A 24,367-nucleotide genomic window follows, 5' to 3' on the forward strand; every position below is an offset into this window, starting at 1 on the left:
CTAATGAAGTTGAATTAGAAATGTTCATCCTTGTGCACATGTTAATGTCAGTTCTCAAAATTGTTTTCTATTTAACAAGGGAGAAAACTAGTGGCGAACCACAGAAATTCCCCACACTAAAATTGCATTACTTCAACTTTTTTTTTTTTTGGTCGTAATTATTTATCTTCTGATTAAACAGGATAAATTTGGTTTGTAGAAAACAAAGAGGGGTTTAAAAAGCCCAATATTTTGCGTCTCTTGTACGACCCTTTCCTTAGAGTCGTTTGATCGCACCGTAATTTTTCACCTTCCCCAAAATTTCAAAACAAAATCAAGAGGTTACTTTCCCTCCTTCACATTTACAGTTATTCATTCAAATTCCCGCCAAACACAAATGAGGATCGCCGAGCTGTCAACGCCGGAGCTCCGGAGAGGCCACGCCGACTCCCAACCTCAACACCAACCTCCATCGCAATCTCATCAACTTCTCATCTCCCAAATCGAGTCCTCAATCAAACAAATCGAGAATCTGTCTCCGGAAAAGCTCTCCCCGGACACAGTCTCCGCCGATCTCCGCCGATTCTCGACTAAACTGAGCCAACTCGCTCCCTTCCCCAACTCACTGAAGCTCCTCATCTGGAAGCTCAGTTACCGTCTCTGGAACGCCTGCGTCGACCTTTCAAACGCGGCCTCCCTCCGCTCCCTCAGCGCATCCAGAGCTGAAGATCATGCCAAGCTCCGCCATGTCGCCGCTGACCTCCTCTTCATATCCGGCGACGTCTCTGGTGTCCCTTCCCCGGTGATCAAGTCCGCCTCCTTCTACCTCAAGACCGGCCTCATATGGCACGACCTCCGGAGCTTCGATCTCGCTTCCTCATGCTTCGAGCGAGCTACAGATATAGTTTCGAAGATCGACATCGAAAAAGTCTCCGATTGCGGAGAGAGAAAGCTTCTCCTGGACCTGAGCATCGCGAGGTCGAAAACCGCATGGGACGTCTCCGACCGGAATGTCGCGATCGCGCTGCTGAACAGGGCCAAGAGCTTGCTATTCGGGTCGCCGGACCACCACAAGGCGCTCGCGAACCAGTTCTTGGCGTTCGGCAAGACGGCGCTTGCCAAGAGCGAGATTCAGGACCTAAACGACGCGTTGAAGCTGATGAACGAGGCTCTGGATCTATACGAGAAGGGTTTGCGTGTGGCGAGAACACGCGAAGAGATCATGGAACTCAAGGATCTGAGGTCGAAGACGCTGCGATTCATTTCGGCCGTCCATCTGCAGATGAACGAGTTCGAGAGTGTGATCAAGTGCGTGAGGGTGCTGAGAGAGGGGTGCGAGAGTGGGGACCACCATCCGAGCCTATCGGTTCTGGCGATGAAGGGCTGGTTGGGGTTGGGGAAGTACGCCGAGGCCGAGAAGGAGCTCAGGGGCATGGTGGTAAATAAGGGGATTCCGGAGGGCGTTTTTGTATCCGCTGTGGAGGCTTATTTTCAGGCGGCTGGGACTGCCGGAGCAGAGACGGCGAAGGGAGTGTTTCTGGGACTGTTAGGAAGGTGCCACGTCAGCGCCAGCTCGGCTGTTAGGGTGGCCCACCGGGTGATTGGTGACGCCGGTGAGGGATCAAGAATTCGGGCCAAGGTGGTGGCGGAGCTCGTATCAGACGAGAGAGTGGTGGCCCTCTTCAATGGTGACGCCGCTGCCCAACAGAGAACTGCAATGCATTCAGTGCTTTGGAATTGGTATGGTCATAGTTTCATACATTCCTAATTGAATTGCTTAATTGTTAGTTATTTGAAATTTTCATTTGATCAATCGTTTTATTGTATGAATTTTGTGATTTGACAATTGACAGTGGTGCCGAGCATTTTCGATCGAAAGATTACGAAACGAGTGCAGAAATGTTTGAGAAAGCAATGCTTTATATCCCATTTGACATTGAGAGTAGAATTCTCAGGGCCAAGGGATTTAGAGTTTTGTGTCTCTGCCATTTGGGTCTCTCCCAGCTTGATCAAGCACACGAATACATCAACGAGGCCGAAAAGGTTTGCATTCGCTAAATTATAGCTACAAGATCGGAGTTTTGGTTCTATGGAACTTAATTTCTCCACTAACTGGCTGTGGCTTCTCTGTTCTCTGTTTCTGCAGCTCGAACCGAACATTGCTTCAGCTTTCCTAAAGGTAATTAACCCTTAATAGCTTTAGCTTGATCCTAAATGTTACCGTTTTTACTCAGCTGAACATTAACACTTCCTGTGTGGGTTTATGCAGTTCAAGATTTTTCTGCAGAAGAAAGACCAGAATGGAGCTACTAATCAGATTCAGGCAATGGCAACCTGCCTCGACTTTACACCAAATTTTCTCTCCCTTGCAGCCCATGAAGCTGTTGCGTGCCATGTTCTTGCTGTTGCGGTTGCTTCTCTATCAAGTCTGCTGAGCTTCTATACCCCGGGAAAATCCATGCCAGCAACTGAAGTTGTGGTTCTACGGACCTTGGTCACAATTCTAACCCAAGAACCAGGGAATGAGGATGAAGCCCTCAAGTTTCTTAAGCGCGTCCATAATCGTGCTTCTGAGCTTGGTCCTGATTCCTTTTTCGGGACAGGGGAGGTCGGAAGACGGGAGAGGAACTGGTTTGCTGTGACTTCATGGAACTTGGGGACCAAAACCGGGAAAGAGAAGAACTATGAATTGTGTGGTGAATTCTTGAGACTGGCATCGGAGTTTTATGGTCTTCTGGTTGATGGGCAAGTAGAAGAAAACATGGTCTACAAGTCGTTAATTCTGAGTGTATCTGCAATTATAGCTTCAGAGAATCAGAGGAAGACTACATTGAATGAAAGTGAAGTCAAACAAGCTCAAGAACTTCTAGATAGGGCTGGGAAGGTATGAATTAGCAAATTGTATGCCTTGTTCGCATTCGATTTGCGGCCTCTCTAAATCCTAATTCGGTTTTTGTGTAGATGCAGATATTGAAGACAACCTCAGCCGGGAATCAACTTATCGGTGATCAATTTTCAACAACTGAGTCTGATTTGTTCTTCATCTACACCTTTTGTGCCTATGAGATACATGGAAGGCTCAATGACTTATCATCACAGCTAAAACTAGTGAAGAATTTTGCTACTTCAAAGGCCTGCAATCACAAAAACCTCCTTCAGATAGGCATCAGCGCTTCACAACCTCCCCGAACCAATCCTGAAGTCGCAGTCTTTGCCCTAAACGAGTGCCTATCGTCCTTCCTCTCTTCCTCCACGGCAGACTACCAAAGCGTGGCTCTCATTGTTCGGAAGCTCATTGGAGTGACCAGCATTCACAAGGGGGATGCAGACGACGATGCTGTTTATGGCATGTACAAGCAGGCTTACAGAGTAATGGTGGGACTGAAGGACGGAGAGTATCCGACGGAAGAAGGGAAATGGCTGGCCATGACGGCATGGAACAGGGCGTCGCTGCCTGTGCGGCTCGGGCAGATTGATGTGGCGAGGAAATGGATGGATGTGGGTTTGCAGCTTGCTAAACATGTTCATGGAATGGAGACTTACAGAGCGTGCATGGAGGATTTTATCAATGGTTTTGAGAAGAGATTTTCTGCACCAAGTTAATGGTGAAAAAATTGGACCTCAGTTAGTAGTGTGAATGTTGGTAGCTTTGTAATTTGAATGGTGGAGTTGGGCATTATTGTAGAGAAAATTATGGATTTGAATGGTGGAGTTGGGCATTATTGTAGAGAAAATTATGGATGAATGTGATAGTTAATTTCGTGTTAGACTTGTATTGCATCTAAATGTTTTGGGTCCATGAACATTTGATTTAACAACATCTCAATTAAGCGTTAATCAGTTAATAACTTACTACGTGTTTGTTAAGAGTGGAAGTAAATGTCATATTGACTCCTCAACTCCTCATGTCTACTAGAAGTGGCAATAAGTTCCGTTCTTGTTTAGCTACTTAAAATTATGTTGTGTTTGTGTTAATTCACTGTTGATCAACACATAAGACAATATAAAATAAGATAATTATTATGGGCACTTTAAAAATATAATTGTATACCTTTTATAAAAGTACTTATTTTTTCAAATATAGAAAGTTTGGAAGGTGTAATTAGACTTTTAGAGAGCCAATAACAATTTTCTAAAATAAAAATATAACAACTTATACTATTCATGCGAAAAAGGAGAAATATTTATGTACTAATTGTGCACATAACATATTGTATATTCGTGTAGGTTTTAAGTCGTGTAGCAAGGAATTAGGTTTTAAGTCGTATTACGTGTACTAGGAATGATATTATTAGACGTGACATGCTACACCCTAATTCCTTGCCCCCCAAAAATGTGGACATAATTGGGCTGGACTCTTGGGTCATGGGCTGCTTTTGTTCCAAAATCCACCATCCAATTCCGATGACCATCCTTTACCTTCTTGGTCTTATTTTCTCTCACCATCTCTCTCACTCCTCTCCGACGGAGTCTCTCTCTATGATCCTCTCCTTTTCTCCACCACCCCAAAACCACGTCCAAACCCAGAAACCACTCCCCTCACCACCCATCTCTCTTCCCCAAACCACCACCACTCCCGCCATTTCCACTTCCCAGCCACCCAATACTTCCCACACGCAATTTCCCTCCACCAAAAACATTCCTCATACCCCAATTTTCCTTCCCAAACCCACTCATTTCCCCCACAAATTACCAAAAACCCAACTCACATTCCTCCTCGCCGAGCTCATTGCAATCACTTGCATTCACTCTCCCTTCATCGGCTTCCGAATCCGCAGCCTCCGCACCGGAGCAAGTTTCCGACAAAATAAACCTGGAATCAATCTTGGTCTCGATCGATGACTTTTTCAATCGAAACCCATTTTTCGTTGCTGGGTGCACGTTCGTCTGGCTGGTTGTGATTCCTCTGGTCCGGGCGTATTTGAGAAAGTACAAGTTTGTACTTGTCATTGACGCGTTTCGGAAGCTCCGGGACGACCCGAACGCTCAGCTGCTGGATATTCGGGACGAGAAGAGCTTGGGGTATCTGAAGTCTCCGAATTTGAAGATTTTGAATAAGTGCACGGTGCAGGTTCCGTTTTCGGAGGAATATGAAGCTGGGTTTGTGAAAAGGGTTTTGGAGAAGTTAGGGAACCCAGCAGAGACTGTCGTTTGCGTTCTGGGCATGTAAGTGTAAAGATTTTGCTATAGCTTCGTTTCTGGTGGTTTGGTACTACTTTTTTAGAAAGCATTCTTCTTCTCCTAAGCGCTTATGCTAGAAGTGGTTTTCTTATGAACATGTAGAAATTTATATTAAAATTCCAAATGCTTCCTGAAAAAGCACTTCCACAACCAAGAAGCGCTTTTTAAGGTGGTCCATAGTGATTCTGGTTGTTATTAAGCACTGAAAGTGTATTCAGAAGCAAACCCAAGCATCCTTAGCTATGACTATGAGACTATGGATTGATTGTTTATGTCTATGATGAATATCTAATGCTAGGAGAGAAACCTGCACCGGAATGCTATTGTGATGGTATCCCAAGCCAATTGCGCGTGTTCATGTGTCACTTGATTGGCTTTAATACCGCCATAATGACATCCCGTGGAAGGAAGATAAGTTTATTTCATTTTTTGGATTTAAAGGTATGTATAATCTCAGTATCAGATTCTCTTGTTGGAAGGTAGTTTTGATGGAATTTCCATCAAAGTGGCTGAGTTACTGTTCAAGCATGGTTTCAAAGAGGCTTATGCAATCAAGGGTGGGGTTGGAGGTACAAAAGGGTGGCTGGTAAGCATCTTTTCTTCTCTTCTACTTGCCGCCTTTTTCGTGTTATCTGTGATTAATTTGAACTCTAGCTCCATTGAGTTGAGATCAGCCTTTGTGTTGATGCTTTTCAGGAGAATGTGGTTGGATTTTTTTTTATTGATTAAATCTTGGTAAAATATTTTTTAGATGTGTAAGAATCAGATTGAACCATCCGAATTCCGAATATAGTTGAGAACTCTATAACCCTAGAATGAGGAACAGTATCCATTTTCTGGATGTGTACCAGCACCATATAAAGGCAAGCATTATGCATATGTGCATAATTTGAATGCTGCTTAGTTCTTACGAACTCTGTGTTTTTCTGTTCTAGCGATAACGGCCTAACTAAAGCAAAATTTCCAAGCTGCCTAGTGAAATGATTTTCTGCATAGGTTTCAAAATTGCTTCTAGGGCGTTTTAAAGACCGTTTGACAAGTGCATTTAAGAATTCTGAAGCTGCAGTTCAAGTTTTAACACGAGGAATTGCTAAAGTGTTTTGGCTAGTTTTGTTATATTAGAATTTAGATGATGTGTTTACTCTACCTTTTTCCTCCTCAGGAGTCACAAGAAACTCTTTTGCCACCTTCTATGCATATCTACCCCAAGAAGAAGGTTAAAACTTCACAAGAAACTGTGACAAACGGAGGAGTTGTTCGGGGAAAGGTAGAGAGCAACGGTGCTGCCACTACTACATATTTGTCCGCGGGAGAAAGTCAAACAACGGACAATGGACGCACAACCAAGGCTACAGACTCTGTGTCAATTGTGAAAAATGGCTCTAGATCATCCTCTCCCTACCCAAGTGTATGTTCAGCTTCATTCTCATGAATCATTACTAGTTACAAAAGATTACCGATCTTACTTATGCTTTACCTTAAAAGATGGTTTAATCTCATTCGTTCTAGTTATGGCTCCCATTAACCAATGTTAGTGGGTGATTTGCACAATCCATAGGCAGTTTCAAGTTACTTTTCCAATTGGATCATGTCTGTTTGTTCATCTACTTTTTTTCATTTTGGTTATTTCCGATGCTGTACCAAGATTTGAAACCGCCATCTTCCCCAACTCCATCGAAGCCCTGAAATCGATGCTGTGACTCGTCTTGCTTCAGAAGTGGTGCCTCCGGTCGGGGGAAGCATATTTTTTTCAAAAGTTTTGCCGATCATTAGTTGTATATTCGTGATATCGAGGAGAGGTTATTGATAAATGACACGCATTGAATCTCTTGGTAGCAAACTTTTAGTTCCGGTTTTCATATCAGCTGTACATTTTGTAATATGTGTATTTGAAGCTAACATTTGTCCCATGGTAATAAAACGGTGATCATTGCAAAGGAATCGTCTTCTGAAACCATTTGAAAATGCACAAATTCTTCGTAAATTTGTATTTGTGACCATATGACCATTATATGCAGAATTTGGATCAAAATATCGATACAAATTAAAGATTGGTAATTAAATGATATGTGCGGAGCAAATTACAATTGTTGTTAAATTAATAAAAAATTATTAATTAATCAACATTTATGACCCGTTTTGTGGGCCGACTAGAATGGGCCATTGTATTTTGAATTTATTAGGCTTGGAATAAATGGATTGGGATATTTTAATTTTTGGTGCAAACAAATCAATTGGGATTGGTGGATTGAAAGGAAAGCGATCCTTTCCGGTATCCTTTTCACCTAACTCACTTTGTTCGGGTTTCAAATTGTTAAAGTTTGATTTAATTTTTACAAATAAAAAATTCTTTTAAAAGTAATAATAACTATAATAATTGAATTAAATTTTAATAATTCGGATCCTGATGAATTACTAAACTAGGTGAATTAGGCGGAAAAAGATCGGAGTGAAAAGCTAATCTGCAGTTACATCCCGACGACCCGACATCCCACGACGACCCACCCACCCACCTGTGACTCTGCAATTGCAATATCCCGACGACCCACCCACCTAGCCGCTGCTGGCGACTCGCAACGACTCGCGAATCACCCACGACGACACACCGCTCGCAATCCGTTGCAACAGGTCAGAACTGAAGTATCATAACATCAAAAGCGACCGTCGTATTTCGCCGCGACCATCAAATAAGCATATTCAAAATTTGAAGGACGGACGCGAACGAATTCCAGACCCGATCGAATTCTCAATTGCAAGGAAAGGAAATCAAGCGGATATCATGGAGGTTTTGGGATGGGATGGAGCCCTCTCGTCACGTGACTTCCACGTCGCGGCACGTGCTTTTGCCAACAACTGGAAAGAATTTAACTCCGCCTTTCCTCCATGGACGTGGGTTCCCTCTCCCAAACAGCCTCCTCATCTCTCCCGCCTGCACCAGCAGCAGCAGCAGCATGGCTACTTGTCGTTGGAGAAGATTTGCCTTCTTGGATCGATCAAGGTAAGACACGTGGCTTATTGGTTTTAACTTGCTTGTCATTGATGTAATTGATATTTGGAGCTCTACTAATCACACTTTGTGGATTAATGATCTGTCTTAGGAAGATGCTAATGAAGAGAATCACGCTTGGGACGAAGATGAGCCCGAGTCTGTTGACAATGCCACGCTGGTTAGTACATAGCCACCCGTATTGTAAAGATTTTGTTAGGGACAGCCGTTCACGCTCCATCGGTACATTGTGGGAGCGTGAGCGCCTAACCCAATCACTCATTCATCAATTTTGCTATTTCCTATTTGCAAGGTTGACACCAGCAATCTTCAAGTATGCTACTACGATTTTCATATAGTATACAGTGATTCATATCGAGTTCCCGTGCTGTATTTTCGCGGTTACTACATCGGTATGTTAATCTTTTTTTAGCTACATAAACGGAATTTAACGAATCACTTAAGGTCAATTCTGGTTAAGAAAATTCAAGGGTTAATCTTCATAACTCTTCCTTGGTGAATGATACATAGATGGACAGCCTTTGACACTGGAAGAAATAGAAAAGGACCTACCTGCTCGCTCATCAAAGGTTTTACTGGAATCAAAATGGACATTTATAACTCAGGAGGTACATTTTCCTCATCTTTGGATCCATGCTTCCTATTCTTGCTGAACTCGTTTGTGCAGTTAAATTTACATTTACAAGACTCGTATAAACGATGCATATACAGGTTAGGTCAATTGGCCATGGCAGTGTGCCCGCCCTTCAAATCCACCTTCCGTAGATTAGAATAATTTAGAACATATAAAGGGGACACATATAAAGGGGACACATGCTTTCTAGTTGCTAATATTGCATCAAGCATCTGAACATATATGGTGTTTGTAGGAGCATCCTTACTTGAACAGACCGTGGTACAAGCTGCATCCATGTGGAACCAGTGAGTGGATGAAGCTGCTTTTCCTTGGTGATAATTCTCAGGCTAAAAATGGAGTGGCAGTTGAACAATATTTGGTGTCTTGGCTCTCAGTTGTAGGTCAAGTGGTTGGTATTAGAGTCCCTTTTGAAATGTTGAATCATCATAAAACTAGTAATTGAAAGAAGAAATTCTAATCTATGAATCATGCAGAACTCTGCCTTCCTCACAATTATCGGGTCATCCGGAAAGAAACCCGAAATATCCGATCACATTATGTAGTTTGCTCATCCTTGCAATTGTAGAAAAGCCTTTTCATATAAGCTAATTGATGATATCAAGTATCACAATTGGTGATACAGCCAGATACGCAACTTACACAGAAAACAAACCCAAAATATATGTAAATTACGTGACATTGTTCCATGCATTGAGCACAATAAAGAGCAAGGAAAACTTATAAATGTGGACTTATCAAAGTCTGTCTGATCTTTATGCAGGGATTAGTATTTAGTGGTGCATACAAATGCAAAGGAAATACTCATTATTCTGGAAACTTCCAAAGGTAAATGCATAATGTTTCTCATGTTTCTCATGTCTTCCCAGTTCGCAAGGTTTTCTTTAAATATCAAATAGCAGTTGAATTGGCATTAATGTTGTAGCCCAGAAAAGGAAGGTAACTCCTTCCCTATATTGCCATATCTGCTATACCTTCTAATTTCTAGTAAAATAAACCCGAAATAGCTTCCAAAGGTAAGTACTGGTTGATGTAAGACTCTTACTTGTGATCTGCGAGCTTCGGTTTGAGGTTTAACCAGGGTGACCAATGTCGCCTCTTCCTTCATCACACTGACCATAGCAGCATGACCTACTTCCAAATTAAAAGAAGCCGTGACCAAGTGTAAAACCCAAAGGCGTAATAGTGAAACAAAGCTACCTAGCTTTCAACTTTTCTTAGAACAGATGTTGTTTTCCATGGGGGAATAGCACATAGAGAACATATAGAATTAGACAAGCAACGAATCCTCGGAATTTCCCCTAACAGAAAATAGAAAAGAGAGATTGAAACAGCTAAAGAACCAGATAACGATGAAAAATTTACAAAACTTGAATTACTAACAAATAATTGTATTACCTGCCCATAACCTACATCAACTCCATAAACAACGATGCACCGAACTGAAGTAAACAGTCAGTAAATCCACCGGTTGATAACCCTGAATCAAGAGCTACTTTGCCAGAAACATCGATACCTAGCTGTTCAATGGCTGCTTCTAACTTGTGTCCTGCTCTGGATAGGCAATATAAGAACAAATTAGCACTAGAGATCCCGCTGAAGTTACTGCACGACTCGATAGTTAATATAAATGAAGTGAAAGTTGGTTTGTCAAAGTGAAGTAATCACCTACATACATAGATATTGGGACTTCAGCAATTATCTGTACAAGAGCTTTGTCTGAGACTGGAGTCCCTGCTTTGTTGACCACCTTTCCGTCTACACACACTTTCCCTACACTACACCACCAAACATGAACAGCCAAAGTTAACTACGTCGTCCCTACTGACATCAGTTTGAATACAGGATGAAGCATTGTCCATCACAGATCTTTGCAAGCATACATTGAAGTTAAGAGTGTAGCAATAATCCCGAATTTTATGGCTGAATTTGACTGCAACCCAATTTTGAACCCTTCCCGCCTCTGTTTCTATGGCTAGGTTTTTGTAACTCAACTGTAAAGCTCACCTTGTAAAATCCATGACCGGATGAAGGTTCGACTATATTGCTGAAACCTATAAAGGCATAGCTCATCATCAGCCTCTTCCTCCTGTAATTTCCATTAATCAAACACAATGGTGAATATCAATGTCATACAGAAAGGGGTTTCTAGAGAGCAACTTATACGACATGGTACACCGCCACCTGGTGTCCCATGCCGAAAATATAAGGGACACTTTGCATGCAGTACTAGCTATCAATATTCTTTGACTGAAATCTTATTAATTTTTAATTTTTGATCGAAGTCCCTAACATTAATGTAATAATGTAAGTTACTATATCTTTTAAACTAAAAATTAAAAATTGTGTGTGTGTACATATATATGGGTACATTCACCAAAATTAACAAAAAAAGTTATTATACCAAAACATGGGTACATTCTTCAAAACCAAAGAAAAAAAATGATATCAGGTTTAATAACATTAGTAAATTTCTTCAATCAAATTTGATATGGATACATTCTCAAATCAACAAAAAAGAATGTACCCATATAAGTGTAAAAATAGATTAAAAATTTTGAATGGATTTTATATTAAAAAAGGGTACATTTTACATATAACAAATTGATATATTTAAGAATGAGTACATTTAAGATTAAAAAAATAAAAAATTATATAAATGGGTAGATTTAAGATTATAAAATTGAGAATCTTTTTATTTTAAAAAAAACTAATAGGTACAATGTCACAGCCCGTCCCAGAATTACTAAATACCGAGGACGTGAAATTACAGAAACGCCCTTAAACGGGATTAAGGTGCGTAAATTTGGTATTTGTTTTACACTAAGATCCTAAACTAGGGTTAGAATTATATTAGTATGTGTTAATTTAATTTGTGTTTGGACTTAGGGTGGGGTCCTACCCCCTAAATCCCTCCCCAAAACCCGTTTTTGTTGTCTCTCTCATCTCCCTAGTCACTCTCTTTCTCTTTCTTCATTTCAGAAACACTCATTCCCTCTCTCTTACTCTCATTCTCTCTCAAACTCTCGGACAAACACCCAAGACCTTGAAAACTTCACAAGTTAAGGTTGAGGAAGGTAGCATCGTGTTCGTAAGGACCATACGAACACATTGATATTATTTTCAGGTAAGATTTCCCACGATTCCATGTAGAAAACTTAAGCTCCGAAATTGCTACTGTTCATGAACTTAAATTTCGTTGTGTTTTAGGCTAAAGCAAGATCACCACGAGTCTTAGGAAGTCCTAAGGAGGCTCGGAGTGCCTCGTTTGAACAAAATGGACGTCGGGATCGTTGGATTCGAGTTTGGCCGAATTTGAGGAATTTTGGAAGGTATGATCTAGTTGTTTTTAGGCCCTAAAACCCTTCCAACGTGATAGTACATGTTAAATGCTTCATTTTGGTATAAAATTCGAAGAAATTGGTTGAAAAACGAAGGAGAATAGTGGATTTGAAATTTTTCCAAAAACCGGCGAACAGTCGCCGGCGACCGGCGACTCGCCGGAGAAGACAGGGAATCTTCCGTCAAGTTTGACGGAATATTCCGACGCCGTTAGTTAACTTTAACGGAAACCGTTAGTTTTTAACGGAATATACTAGGATTTGACGGAATATTCTCTAACGCCGTTCACTGTAGCCGTCAGTGTGCATGTCACGTGGCCGCGCGTGGGCCGCGCGTAGGTCCGTGCCACGTCAGGCGCGTGGGGGCGCGTGAGACCTCCAAAAATTATTTTAAAAATTTGGGAGTGATCCTGAGGTTGTGTAGGTCACTGTGGTATATTCATATACCCAATTTGAGCATCGTATGAAGAATTAATTACCTAGTTTGGTTTAGGTGCGTTAAATGTGCGTTAAATGATTGTTTTAAGTTATTTCACTTATAGGTGGAACTTTTAACGAGGACGAGCACATCCAGGGGCGTCAAGGGGGTTACGACCCGGCGACATACCAGTGAGTGGGCATTTGTTTTTATATATACCTATATACTCGATTTCCCCAGAAATCAAATTTAAATGAAAAGTATATTGAAATGAAATATGATGTGATTGCCATGCATAGAATATTATGGATATTATGAACTGTCGTATGATGCATATATGTATGATGGTGCTGTGGAAGCACAGGTAAGTATTTAATTAATATTATGATGATGATGATGATATATTGAGCTCATATCCTGCACCATGGTTTAGTGCTTATAGTATTCACCGCATCGCACGCTCGCCTTGGATCCAAGTAGATGCTGGTCGTACAGTCCACGCGGAGTGGGTACGACGGGCCAGTCGTAGAGTGTTAGTGAGATTATGACTGGTGGGTGACCTTAGGTTATTGTATACAGATGATTGATGAGAGAAGCACTAGAGCGAATATTACCATGAGTCGTTCAGACTACATTAGGTGGTTCCGACTTATGTGCAGAAGGCCGGACAGGTCATGCGGAGTGACTCCGGCAGAGAGTGAGATTGATAGATGTTGAGCTCTAGGTTCAATCGTTCAGGGCTATTAGAGGGCCTCCGATTGATTATTTCTTTTACCTGATTATATTATGTTAATGCATTCATACTAAACTGTTGAAATTGGCATGGTACATTCTGTATTGAATCTGTTATAAGATTGATGATTGAGACAGTTGAGATATATATATGCTATATACTATTTTTCTGGGAAAGTATACAGGTTTTCCAAAAAGGGGTTATAAATGTGGATTTATGAAATGATTTGGAAAAGCTTATTTTCGCCCACTCACGTTTTCTGTTTTTCGCCCCTCCAGGTTCTAGTTGATAGTTGAGGCGTTGGTGGCCTACGAGGACTGCTTCGGCGTTCTGACAGACTAAATAAATGTAGGATTCACCCGAGGGTGTTGTAAATTAGTTATGTTCCTACTTGACTGCACCTAGATGCTTATGCTCTGTTTATGTGTGTTTAGTACACTCTTATGCACATAGAATGCTAGGTTGTAAATAACTGAAATTAGTGGTTTTCGTTGACTCGTATTTTATTATTAAATCGTTTCCGCTTGCGTTATGGTTACGTCACACTCACGTGACGGCCAGCACGTCCTAGTCTTCGGGTTAGGGTGTGTCAGTTTGGTATCAGAGCATAGGTTGCAGTCCTGTATAACTAATGAGTTCTTCTATTGATTTTGTTATGTTTTCTGTCAGAATTATGCCGCCTCGTAGAGATCCTCGCCGTGCTGCTGAGCCTAATTTCCCCGATATAACTCAGTTAGGGGCAGCAATGGCTCAAGCTTTTCAGGCTAATATCTGTCCTCCTCAGAGAACGCCCGTAGAGACGATGTATAATCTGAAATTGGAAACTTTTGAGGGAAATGAAGGTTATGAAGGGGCAGAAAAGTGGTTGGATCGAATTGAGCAGACCTTTCAAGTGATGCAAAGTCAGGGAAACCTGCCAGCTAATAGATGGGTGGAGACTACCACCTGGTTTTTGGGCCGTGAGCCAGCTGCGTGGTGGATAAATCAGTCGAGGCACATGGCACCTGAAAGGGCAGCCGAATGGGAGGTATTTAAGGAAAATTTTATGAAGAGATTTGTTCCTCCGGAATATATAGATCGCAAGAAACAGGAATTCACCAGTCTGAAGCAGAGAAATATGTCTGCACATGAGTACTACAGGAAGTTTACTGATTTATCCCGTTATGATTCTGATTTAGCGGGTAATCAAGCAGAAATGCTTCGTCGTTTCAAGCTAGGATCTAAGAAGAAGTACAGAACGTTTGCCAATGCACTTCCCTGTGCCGATTATCATGAGTATTTTGAGATTCTGGTCCGGATGGAAGACTCTGATAATCTTCCGGACAGTGAGGATGAAGAGGATAAGGGTAATGGTCAGAAGAAAAATGAGAAAGGTAAAGGTGTTTCCATTCCAGGACCTCGTCAAATGCAGAATTTCAAGAAAAGTGGAATGAGTTCGAGTTCTTCCAGTGGTGGATTTAGTGCCACAGGTCCGAGGAGAGGAGGTGGTAGGTTTGGTAATGGACCTAGATTTTCTGGTCAGAGAGGCTTTAGTGGTGCTGGTAATTCGGGTTCTCCGTTATGTCGCCGTTGTAATTTCCGACATCATGGGGAATGTAGGAGAAGCAGTGGTGCATGCTTTACATGTGGTCAGACAGGACATAGAGCTATGTATTGTCCCCAGAATCAGCAGAGGCCCCAGCAGCCTGTTATGCCAACATCAGCACCGACTCAACAGAACTTTAATTCAGGCAGTTATGGCCAGGGTGGTCGTGGTGGTGCTTATCACTATCAAGGTGATGCTGCTCCTTATGCTCCGGGACAGTATCACTATTCCCAGGATCCTTATTTTCAGAGTGGATATTCTCAGGATCAAGGAGGTTATACTTCATATCCGTCTATGCCAGCTAGCGGATCTCAGTGGTATCAGGGGGGTCAGCCCCAACAAAGCGGAGTTGCTGCTAGTAGTACAGGGTCGTTTAGGCCGCCTGCCCAGGCAGGTCAAGGACGTACTCATCAGGGACGAGGTAACCAGAGTGGCAGAGGTCGTGGAGGACGACAGCCAGCTCAGGGACGTGTTAACCACATCTCGCTGCAAGATGCTCAGAACCATCCAGACTTGATTATGGGTACGTTGAATGTTCTTGGTCATTTTGCTAGAGTCTTGATTGATTGTGGTGCTACACACTCTGTGATTTCTCATACATTTGCTCAAATAACGCAACCTCATCCTTCACCTCTAGGGTTTGATTTAGAGTTTGCTATGCCTAGAGGGGATAAATGTTATGTTGATAGTTTTTACTCTGGGTGTCCAGTGATGGTAGATAATGTCATTATGCCTGCTAATCTTATCCCGTTAGACATCGTGGATTTTGATGTGATTTTAGGGGCGGATTGGTTGCATTATAATCGCGCCCATATAGATTGTTACGGGAAATCAGTTACTTTTCTTCGTCCTGGACTACCCGAGGTTACATTTGTGGGTGAAAGAAGTGGGGTGAGGCATGGTGTTATTTCAGCCATAAGGGCAAAGAAGTTGTTATCCAAGGGTTGTCAGGGATACTTGGCACATGTGGTGTTAAATGATGTTGATTCCGGTAGTGTGGAGGAAGTCGGAGTAGTCAGACACTATCCTGATGTATTTCCAGATGATTTACCTGGGTTGCCTCCAGATAGAGATGTGGAATTTTCGATTGATTTGCTTCCAGGTACGAACCCTATCTCTTTGACTCCTTATAGAATGGCACCAGCGGAATTAAGAGAGTTGAAAATTCAATTGCAAGAGTTAATTGATAAAGGTTTCATTCAGCCTAGTTCTTCACCTTGGGGAGCTCCAGTGTTGTTTGTAAGAAAGAAAGATGGAACTTTGAGATTGTGCATTGATTACAGGCAATTGAATCGGGTGACGATTAAAAACCGTTATCCCTTGCCTCGTATAGATGATTTGTTTGATCAGCTCAAAGGTGCCTGTGTGTTTTCTAAGATCGATTTGAGGTCTGGGTATTATCAATTAAAGATTAAAGATGAGGATGTTCATAAAACAGCTTTCAGGACTCGTTATGGGCATTATGAGTTTTTGGTGATGCCATTTGGATTAACGAACGCTCCTGCAGCTTTCATGAGATTGATGAATGAAGTATTCCAGGAATATCTTGACAAGTTTGTTATTGTTTTTATTGATGACATCCTGGTATATTCTAAGTCGGAATCAGACCATATTCGACATCTTAACTTGGTGTTAAGGAAATTGAGGGAACACCGGTTATATGCCAAATTTAGTAAATGTCAATTTTGGCTGGATCAAGTGGCATTTTTGGGACATGTGGTATCAGCTCAGGGAATTCAAGTGGATCCTCAAAAGATAGCAGCAGTGGAAAATTGGGAACAACCTCGAACGGTCACTGAGGTGCGGAGTTTTCTTGGTTTGGCAGGTTATTATAGACGGTTTGTTCAAGACTTTTCTATGATTGCCTTGCCATTAACGAAGTTAACCAGGAAGGATGTTAAGTTTGAATGGGATGAAAGTTGTGAGCAAAGTTTCCAGCAGTTGAAGTATTGCCTTACTCATGCACCTGTGTTAGTACTTCCTGATGATGATGGTAACTTCGAGATCTACAGTGATGCTTCTTTGAATGGTTTGGGTTGTGTTTTGATGCAGCATAGTATAGTGATTGCCTATGCTTCTAGGCAGTTGAAGACTCATGAAAGAAACTATCCGACTCACGATCTTGAGTTGGCAGCTATTGTGTTTGCTTTGAAGATTTGGAGACATTATCTCTATGGCGAGAAATGTAAGATCTTTACCGATCATAAAAGCCTTCAGTACCTTTTCACTCAGCATGATCTTAATCTTCGTCAGAGAAGATGGTTGGAATTGTTAAGTGATTATGATTGCACGATTGAGTACCATCCGGGTCGTGCAAATGTGGTAGCTGATGCTCTGAGTAGAAAACCTCAAGGGCGACTTAATGCTTTGTATGCCAGTCGTGTTCCTCTTCTGGCAGAGTTGAGATCTACTGGAGTAGAGTTAGAATGGGAAGAGCAAAGTGAAGCTTTTCTTGCCAATTTTCAAGTCAAGCCAATTTTAATTGATCGGGTGCTTGCAGCTCAATCGTTGGATGAAGAAATTCAAGAATTGATCAATTTAAGAAATGAAGGGAAGAAGAAAGATCTCAAGATCCGAGGATCAGATGGTATGCTTATGCAAGAGAACAGGATGTATGTGCCTAATAATGAGGAACTGAAGAAAGAAATCTTGGATGAAGCACATTGTTCGGCTTATGCTATGCACCCAGGAGGAACTAAAATGTATCATACCATTCGACCATTCTATTATTGGCCGGGTATGAAGAGGGAGATTGCGGAGTATGTGAGTAGGTGTATTGTCTGCCAGCAGGTTAAGGCTGAAAGAAAGAAGCCGTTTGGGAGATTGCAACCACTTCCCGTTCCCCAGTGGAAATGGGAGAATATAACGATGGATTTTGTGTATAAGCTGCCACGTACACAAAATGGTTTTGATGGCATTTGGGTGGTTGTAGATCGACTTACCAAATCAGCACATTTTATTCCAGTAAGGGAGAAATACTCTTTAAATAAGTTGGCTCAGTTATTCCTATCGAAGATTGTAAAGTATCATGGTGTCCCAGTGAATATTATTTCTGATCGAGATCCAAGATTTACTTCTAAGTTTTGGATAGCTTTTCAAGAAGCTTTGGGTACTAGATTGCTTTACAGTACAGCTTATCATCCACAGACAGATGGTCAGTCAGAGAGAACTATTCAGACACTCGAGGATATGTTGAGATCCTCTGTGATGCAATTTGGTGATTCTTGGCATGATCGCTTGGATTTGATGGAGTTTGCCTACAATAATAGTTTTCATTCGAGTATTGGAATGTCTCCATTTGAAGCACTTTATGGTAAAGCTTGTCGTACGCCATTATGTTGGTCAGAGGTTGGTGAAAGAATACTTGAAGGGCCAGAGATTGTGGATGAGACTACTCAGAATATTCAGGTAATTAAATCTAACCTGAAAGTGGCCCAGGATAGACAAAAGAGCCTAGCGGATCGACATACCACGGACAGAATGTATAATGTGGGCGACTATGTTTTTCTGAAATTATCGCCTTGGAGAGGGGTGGTTCGCTTTAGAAAGAAAGGAAAGCTAAGTCTCAGGTACATTGGACCTTATGAGATCACTGAGAGGATTGGTGAAGTTGCTTACAGGTTGGAGCTACCTCCAGAGTTGTCTAAGGTACATAATGTGTTCCATGTCTCGAAGCTTCGGCATTATGTGTCAGATCCTTCACATGTGATTCCTCCTCAACCATTGGAAATTAATCCGGATTTGACGTATGATGAGGAACCAGTGACTATACTGGATTGGAAAGATAAGACTTTGAGGAATAAGACCGTGAGCTTGGTAAAAGTATTGTGGAGAAACCATTCAGCTGAAGAAGCTACATGGGAAACAGAAGAACGAATGAGAGATATGTATCCGAGGTTATTCTATGACTTTTGATGTTCTGGTTAGTGATTGGAATTTCGGGGACGAAATTCTATAAGGAGGGGAGATTGTCACAGCCCGTCCCAGAATTACTAAATACCGAGGACGTGAAATTACAGAAACGCCCTTAAACGGGATTAAGGTGCGTAAATTTGGTATTTGTTTTACACTAAGATCCTAAACTAGGGTTAGAATTATATTAGTATGTGTTAATTTAATTTGTGTTTGGACTTAGGGTGGGGTCCTACCCCCTAAATCCCTCCCCAAAACCCGTTTTTGTTGTCTCTCTCATCTCCCTAGTCACTCTCTTTCTCTTTCTTCATTTCAGAAACACTCATTCCCTCTCTCTTACTCTCATTCTCTCTCAAACTCTCGGACAAACACCCAAGACCTTGAAAACTTCACAAGTTAAGGTTGAGGAAGGTAGCATCGTGTTCGTAAGGACCATACGAACACATTGATATTATTTTCAGGTAAGATTTCCCACGATTCCATGTAGAAAACTTAAGCTCCGAAATTGCTACTGTTCATGAACTTAAATTTCGTTGTGTTTTAGGCTAAAGCAAGATCACCACGAGTCTTAGGAAGTCCTAAGGAGGCTCGGAGTGCCTCGTTTGAACAAAATGGACGTCGGGATCGTTGGATTCGAGTTTGGCCGAATTTGAGGAATTTTGGAAGGTATGATCTAGTTGTTTTTAGGCCCTAAAACCCTTCCAACGTGATAGTACATGTTAAATGCTTCATTTTGGTATAAAATTCGAAGAAATTGGTTGAAAAACGAAGGAGAATAGTGGATTTGAAATTTTTCCAAAAACCGGCGAACAGTCGCCGGCGACCGGCGACTCGCCGGAGAAGACAGGGAATCTTCCGTCAAGTTTGACGGAATATTCCGACGCCGTTAGTTAACTTTAACGGAAACCGTTAGTTTTTAACGGAATATACTAGGATTTGACGGAATATTCTCTAACGCCGTTCACTGTAGCCGTCAGTGTGCATGTCACGTGGCCGCGCGTGGGCCGCGCGTAGGTCCGTGCCACGTCAGGCGCGTGGGGGCGCGTGAGACCTCCAAAAATTATTTTAAAAATTTGGGAGTGATCCTGAGGTTGTGTAGGTCACTGTGGTATATTCATATACCCAATTTGAGCATCGTATGAAGAATTAATTACCTAGTTTGGTTTAGGTGCGTTAAATGTGCGTTAAATGATTGTTTTAAGTTATTTCACTTCTAGGTGGAACTTTTAACGAGGACGAGCACATCCAGAGGCGTCAAGGGGGTTACGACCCGGCGACATACCAGTGAGTGGGCATTTGTTTTTATATATACCTATATACTCGATTTCCCCAGAAATCAAATTTAAATGAAAAGTATATTGAAATGAAATATGATGTGATTGCCATGCATAGAATATTATGGATATTATGAACTGTCGTATGATGCATATATGTATGATGGTGCTGTGGAAGCACAGGTAAGTATTTAATTAATATTATGATGATGATGATGATATATTGAGCTCATATCCTGCACCATGGTTTAGTGCTTATAGTATTCACCGCATCGCACGCTCGCCTTGGATCCAAGTAGATGCTGGTCGTACAGTCCACGCGGAGTGGGTACGACGGGCCAGTCGTAGAGTGTTAGTGAGATTATGACTGGTGGGTGACCTTAGGTTATTGTATACAGATGATTGATGAGAGAAGCACTAGAGCGAATATTACCATGAGTCGTTCAGACTACATTAGGTGGTTCCGACTTATGTGCAGAAGGCCGGACAGGTCACGCGGAGTGACTCCGGCAGAGAGTGAGATTGATAGATGTTGAGCTCTAGGTTCAATCGTTCAGGGCTATTAGAGGGCCTCCGATTGATTATTTCTTTTACCTGATTATATTATGTTAATGCATTCATACTAAACTGTTGAAATTGGCATGGTACATTCTGTATTGAATCTGTTATAAGATTGATGATTGAGACAGTTGAGATATATATATGCTATATACTATTTTTCTGGGAAAGTATACAGGTTTTCCAAAAAGGGGTTATAAATGTGGATTTATGAAATGATTTGGAAAAGCTTATTTTCGCCCACTCACGTTTTCTGTTTTTCGCCCCTCCAGGTTCTAGTTGATAGTTGAGGCGTTGGTGGCCTACGAGGACTGCTTCGGCGTTCTGACAGACTAAATAAATGTAGGATTCACCCGAGGGTGTTGTAAATTAGTTATGTTCCTACTTGACTGCACCTAGATGCTTATGCTCTGTTTATGTGTGTTTAGTACACTCTTATGCACATAGAATGCTAGGTTGTAAATAACTGAAATTAGTGGTTTTCGTTGACTCGTATTTTATTATTAAATCGTTTCCGCTTGCGTTATGGTTACGTCACACTCACGTGACGGCCAGCACGTCCTAGTCTTCGGGTTAGGGTGTGTCATACAAACTTAATCTAATTTTATTTTTTATTATTTTGGAATGTTTGAATTGAAAATTAATTAGGAGTTTAATAGAAGTGTGAGTATTAAACCTTAAATTAATTAATAATTTTTATATTAAAAAAATATGTAATAAACATGTAAATTCATTATCACATTAATGCTAGATTAATCAAAATCTAAAAACTAATAAAATCTCAATCAATGAATATTAGAAACATACTAATTTTTCCAAAATATAATGACATGAGACTGAGAGGCGTGTACCGTGACCATCTCAGGGTTTCTGGGGACTCGACACGGATATAAAAATTTACAAACTGGGTTGGAGTGAAAAAACAAGATTAACTCCGTCTCTTTGGAGGCTGAACCTTTGCAAACTTCACAGCAGCAAAGGTTCCATGCATTGGCACTCCGACCCATCTTGCTGAACACCAAATCCAATTTAGAATTAGAGATACTCAACTGTTAGAGCTCAAAAACGGAAGCTTTTGTAAGTTGGGTTGCGAGAAGAGAAGAGAGAAGCTTCAAGTTGCTCTACCAAAACGGCGGGAGATTATGGTGTGATTTGGGAGCTTGAGAAGCTGAAGCGCCATCTCTGATCCCCAATCTGCCCGTCCGCTTGTGGAGGCTGAACCCGTTTCGAGTAGTTTGCTCTTGGCGGTTCAAGTGGGTCGGGTCTGGATTGGTTCAACCCAACAAATTTTAGTTCAAGGTTTGGATTGGGCTTTAGTTTTTCATGGTTGGCCCAAGATTGGCTTTTGCATAGCAAAGCATGAATATGCTTTTTAGCTTTAAAACCTTGAAAAAGATTCTAAATCTTACTAAATTTCCATCCATAATTTGTACACATATATACATCTATATGGTTTAAGTTGCAGACATAAGCGTAGCCACATTAGTTACATACTTATAGCAGATGTCTTGCATATGCGTTTGAGGTTAAATCTCACGCTCTACAGTTTTATGGATATTTTGAGTTATATATATCGCTTGCATGTAAAAATATGGTTTAAAGTGAATTTATTTAGCTAGTAATATGTTTGTTGTTTGCATTGTTACATGACTATAGATAAACCATCCACAATTGTTAATACCAAGAGCAATAAATTTAGAGAATTCTGTTAATCTCGAGTGCAATAATAGTCGACTGCATTCAGAGTAGGGTAAAATTTTTCTTTCCCTAAAGAATCCCAACCAAATTCATAACATAAAAACCTGGACGTTGGGAATATGTGTATGGTGTTACACAGCAGATGAGGACCAGAAAATGTCTATCCTCAAAAAACCCTGTCCCAACCCATTTTTCAGTTTATGTCAAAACCAACAGTTAGTTAAACCGACCACTCTCTCCCGCCATTGCTACCGTTATTACAGTTTACACAGTTAATTAAGCACAAACTACCACACCAAGCAGCAGCAATGGCAGCAACGCAAGCCAAAACCCCTTCTCTTTGTTATTATTCTTATCAACTTCACAACCATATTCCTGCATCATCCCTACCACTTGTTGGTAATAATCTTAAATCCCACAAGAAGACCCTCAAATTCACCTGTAGATCCAACGGCCAGGATGTAATGACTCGTTCTTTGATCTTTCATTTCAGTTTTTTGTAAAGTTAATTTCTGTATTTTTTTTTTCATTGATTTGTCAATATATTTTCTTTGCCAGGATTATTACATTGATGCTCCTGTTGAAGTGGGTGATGGGTTTTCCTTCAGTGGAGGTGCTTGCTTAATTCTGGCATTTTTCGAGGGAGTTGTTATTTGCGCTCCAACTAAGTCATCGTGCAGGATAACCGTTTTAGAGTGCTAATACAATTCCATTTTGTTGATAGTAAAATTTTCCGTGTGTGTGTTTGTTTACAAAGTTAAGTGGAAATGTGCACTGGGTACGACCTTTAACCATTTGAAGCTTATTAAAAACCACCATAACTTTGATTTTCCTCTAGGTGAAAGCTTATGCTGCTTTTGGTTCCGGCGAGAAGGCAAAAGACCCGATTTTTGGACTCGCAATGGGTGCTGATTCTCAGGCCTTCACTGATGTTTTCAGGTGAACTTACAAATTATCTTTAGACATTTGATAGTTCAATGTTTTTGTTTAAATGTTTCTGTGGAATGCAGACATTGAGATTGGATTATTTGCAGGGTTTACCAATTGAACCATGCTCTCTATATATATGATTTTGTTCCATGGATGGTTTTGCGTTGAATCCGGAAGTGCTGATAATCCTTCAGTTATATTGATTCACGGTTAACCTTCTCAGGTGAGTCGGTCTTAATTTGTCAATGTAATAGGAAAGTCTTCTACCATCTTTGTGTTGTTGCATCTGTATGATAGATCGATGCATGTTAAAACGCATGTTTTAATTGTGAAATCCATTTTCAATTTCCCATCTGTCTTAATATTCTTCTGTGTATTCATACATGTGTTCAAATCATCAGGCATACTCTTACAGCAAAGTTCTTCCCATACTTTCGAAGGACTATCATGCGATCGCTTTTGATTGGCTTGGTAAGAATCAAGATCACAAGTTTAGCTGATATCCATTCCTGAATGCAGTTGAAATTATCAATATAAACTACTCACGTGCGATTTTAGTTTTGCTTTGCTTGAAAAGCATTATCAGTTGATTATTGCATCTGCCTTCAATTGCAGGTTTGGATTTTCAGATAAGCCTCAACCTAAATATGGAGTTGACTACACTACGAATGGTAATCGTTTTTGGTCTTATCTCATATGAAGGCAGGCAGATAAAAGCAAAAATTACTCTTGTTTATGTCGTCGAGTTTTTTTCACGGTTTTGCAGAGTTTGTAGCATCCTTGGAGTCATTTATAAACGAAGTTAGCGTTAACAAGGTCACGCTCATTGTCCAGGTATATTGCTTCGCCAGTGAATGTATAACCATGTAATTCGAAGCCTGCAATTGAAAAGAACTTCTGATCTTTGATGTGCGTCTCAGGGATACTTTGCGCCTGTTGTAGTTAAATATGCTAGCAGTCATCAGGAAAAGATTGACAACATAATACTCTTAAATCCTCCGGTATGTGCTCTCCCGAAATCCACCATTGGTTTCTTTGTTTTTTTTACTGATATATATGCTTTATCATTTTGAACAAACTGTGGAGTTTTCGCAAAGGTTTTCATATTTAAGAATTG

The 24,367-nt window shown here is 41.0% G+C and overlaps 5 protein-coding genes across 8 annotated transcripts; 4 read left to right on the forward strand and 1 right to left on the reverse strand.

The window, feature by feature from the left end:
* Positions 1 to 250: 250 nt before the first annotated feature.
* LOC114824876 (TPR repeat-containing protein ZIP4) lies at positions 251 to 3,831 on the forward strand. Of its 2 annotated transcripts, XM_070822508.1 has the most exons (6): positions 251 to 1,719; positions 1,833 to 2,022; positions 2,126 to 2,158; positions 2,249 to 2,863; positions 2,947 to 3,685; positions 3,733 to 3,831. In XM_070822508.1, exons 1-5 carry the CDS (start codon positions 377 to 379, stop codon positions 3,580 to 3,582), a joined length of 2,817 nt encoding a protein of 938 aa, XP_070678609.1. In that variant the 5' UTR covers positions 251 to 376; the 3' UTR covers positions 3,583 to 3,685; positions 3,733 to 3,831. The 2 variants fall into 2 exon arrangements, with proteins under 2 accessions (XP_070678609.1, XP_028958222.2); XM_029102389.2 differs by having other exon boundaries at positions 2,941 to 3,774.
* A 631-nt stretch (positions 3,832 to 4,462) lies between these two features.
* LOC114824878 (rhodanese-like domain-containing protein 4A, chloroplastic) lies at positions 4,463 to 7,097 on the forward strand (the record flags this gene model as incomplete). Its single annotated transcript, XM_029102395.2, has 4 exons — positions 4,463 to 5,145; positions 5,644 to 5,746; positions 6,323 to 6,568; positions 6,806 to 7,097. Coding segments are annotated over 4 exons (1,038 nt in total), but the record flags the coding sequence as incomplete, so codon positions are not given.
* A 481-nt stretch (positions 7,098 to 7,578) lies between these two features.
* On the forward strand, positions 7,579 to 24,364 carry LOC103436053 (ubiquitin-like-conjugating enzyme ATG10). Of its 3 annotated transcripts, XM_070820964.1 has the most exons (13): positions 7,579 to 8,158; positions 8,259 to 8,327; positions 8,460 to 8,559; positions 8,678 to 8,775; positions 9,037 to 9,192; positions 9,565 to 9,629; positions 22,879 to 22,933; positions 23,159 to 23,259; positions 23,355 to 23,473; positions 23,652 to 23,721; positions 23,866 to 23,921; positions 24,017 to 24,084; positions 24,171 to 24,364. In XM_070820964.1, the coding sequence occupies exons 1-9, from the start codon at positions 7,940 to 7,942 to the stop codon at positions 23,416 to 23,418; spliced, it is 927 nt and encodes a 308-aa protein (XP_070677065.1). In that variant the 5' UTR covers positions 7,579 to 7,939; the 3' UTR covers positions 23,419 to 23,473; positions 23,652 to 23,721; positions 23,866 to 23,921; positions 24,017 to 24,084; positions 24,171 to 24,364.
* On the reverse strand, positions 9,793 to 21,882 carry LOC114824879 (uncharacterized). Its single transcript, XM_070821081.1, has 5 exons — positions 21,673 to 21,882; positions 10,809 to 10,890; positions 10,478 to 10,579; positions 10,200 to 10,355; positions 9,793 to 9,932 (listed from the first exon to the last, which is right to left on the reverse strand). The coding sequence occupies exons 2-4, from the start codon at positions 10,820 to 10,822 to the stop codon at positions 10,211 to 10,213; spliced, it is 261 nt and encodes an 86-aa protein (XP_070677182.1). The 5' UTR covers positions 10,823 to 10,890; positions 21,673 to 21,882; the 3' UTR covers positions 9,793 to 9,932; positions 10,200 to 10,210.
* LOC139195735 (uncharacterized) lies at positions 13,798 to 21,148 on the forward strand. Its single transcript, XM_070821080.1, has 3 exons — positions 13,798 to 15,401; positions 20,008 to 20,074; positions 20,895 to 21,148. Exons 1-3 carry the CDS (start codon positions 13,925 to 13,927, stop codon positions 20,899 to 20,901), a joined length of 1,551 nt encoding a protein of 516 aa, XP_070677181.1. The 5' UTR covers positions 13,798 to 13,924; the 3' UTR covers positions 20,902 to 21,148.
* Positions 24,365 to 24,367: the final 3 nt, after the last annotated feature.

This window comes from Malus domestica, chromosome 05 (genome assembly GCF_042453785.1).
Source record: "Malus domestica chromosome 05, GDT2T_hap1".
Classification (NCBI taxonomy): Eukaryota; Viridiplantae; Streptophyta; class Magnoliopsida; order Rosales; family Rosaceae; genus Malus; species Malus domestica.

Excerpts from the sequence above, each read along its gene's own strand:
- LOC114824876 (XM_029102389.2), top strand. The coding sequence starts at position 377 with ATGAGGATCGCCGAGCTGTCAACGCCGGAGCTCCGGAGAGGCCACGCC. Across the intron at positions 2,023-2,125 it reads ACATCAACGAGGCCGAAAAG|CTCGAACCGAACATTGCTTC; the intron begins GTTTGCATTCGC and ends CTGTTTCTGCAG. Across the intron at positions 2,864-2,940 it reads TTCTAGATAGGGCTGGGAAG|ATGCAGATATTGAAGACAAC; the intron begins GTATGAATTAGC and ends GTTTTTGTGTAG.
- LOC103436053 (XM_070820964.1), top strand. The coding sequence starts at position 7,940 with ATGGAGGTTTTGGGATGGGATGGAGCCCTCTCGTCACGTGACTTCCAC. Across the intron at positions 8,776-9,036 it reads GGACATTTATAACTCAGGAG|GAGCATCCTTACTTGAACAG; the intron begins GTACATTTTCCT and ends TGGTGTTTGTAG. Across the intron at positions 9,630-22,878 it reads TATTCTGGAAACTTCCAAAG|GATTATTACATTGATGCTCC; the intron begins GTAAATGCATAA and ends TTTCTTTGCCAG.
- LOC114824879 (XM_070821081.1), bottom strand. Across the intron at positions 10,356-10,477 it reads GCTGAAGTCCCAATATCTAT|AGCAGGACACAAGTTAGAAG; the intron begins GTATGTAGGTGA and ends TTGCCTATCCAG.
- LOC139195735 (XM_070821080.1), top strand. The coding sequence starts at position 13,925 with ATGAGTTCTTCTATTGATTTTGTTATGTTTTCTGTCAGAATTATGCCG. Across the intron at positions 15,402-20,007 it reads CCATCCAGACTTGATTATGG|GTGGAACTTTTAACGAGGAC; the intron begins GTACGTTGAATG and ends TTTCACTTCTAG.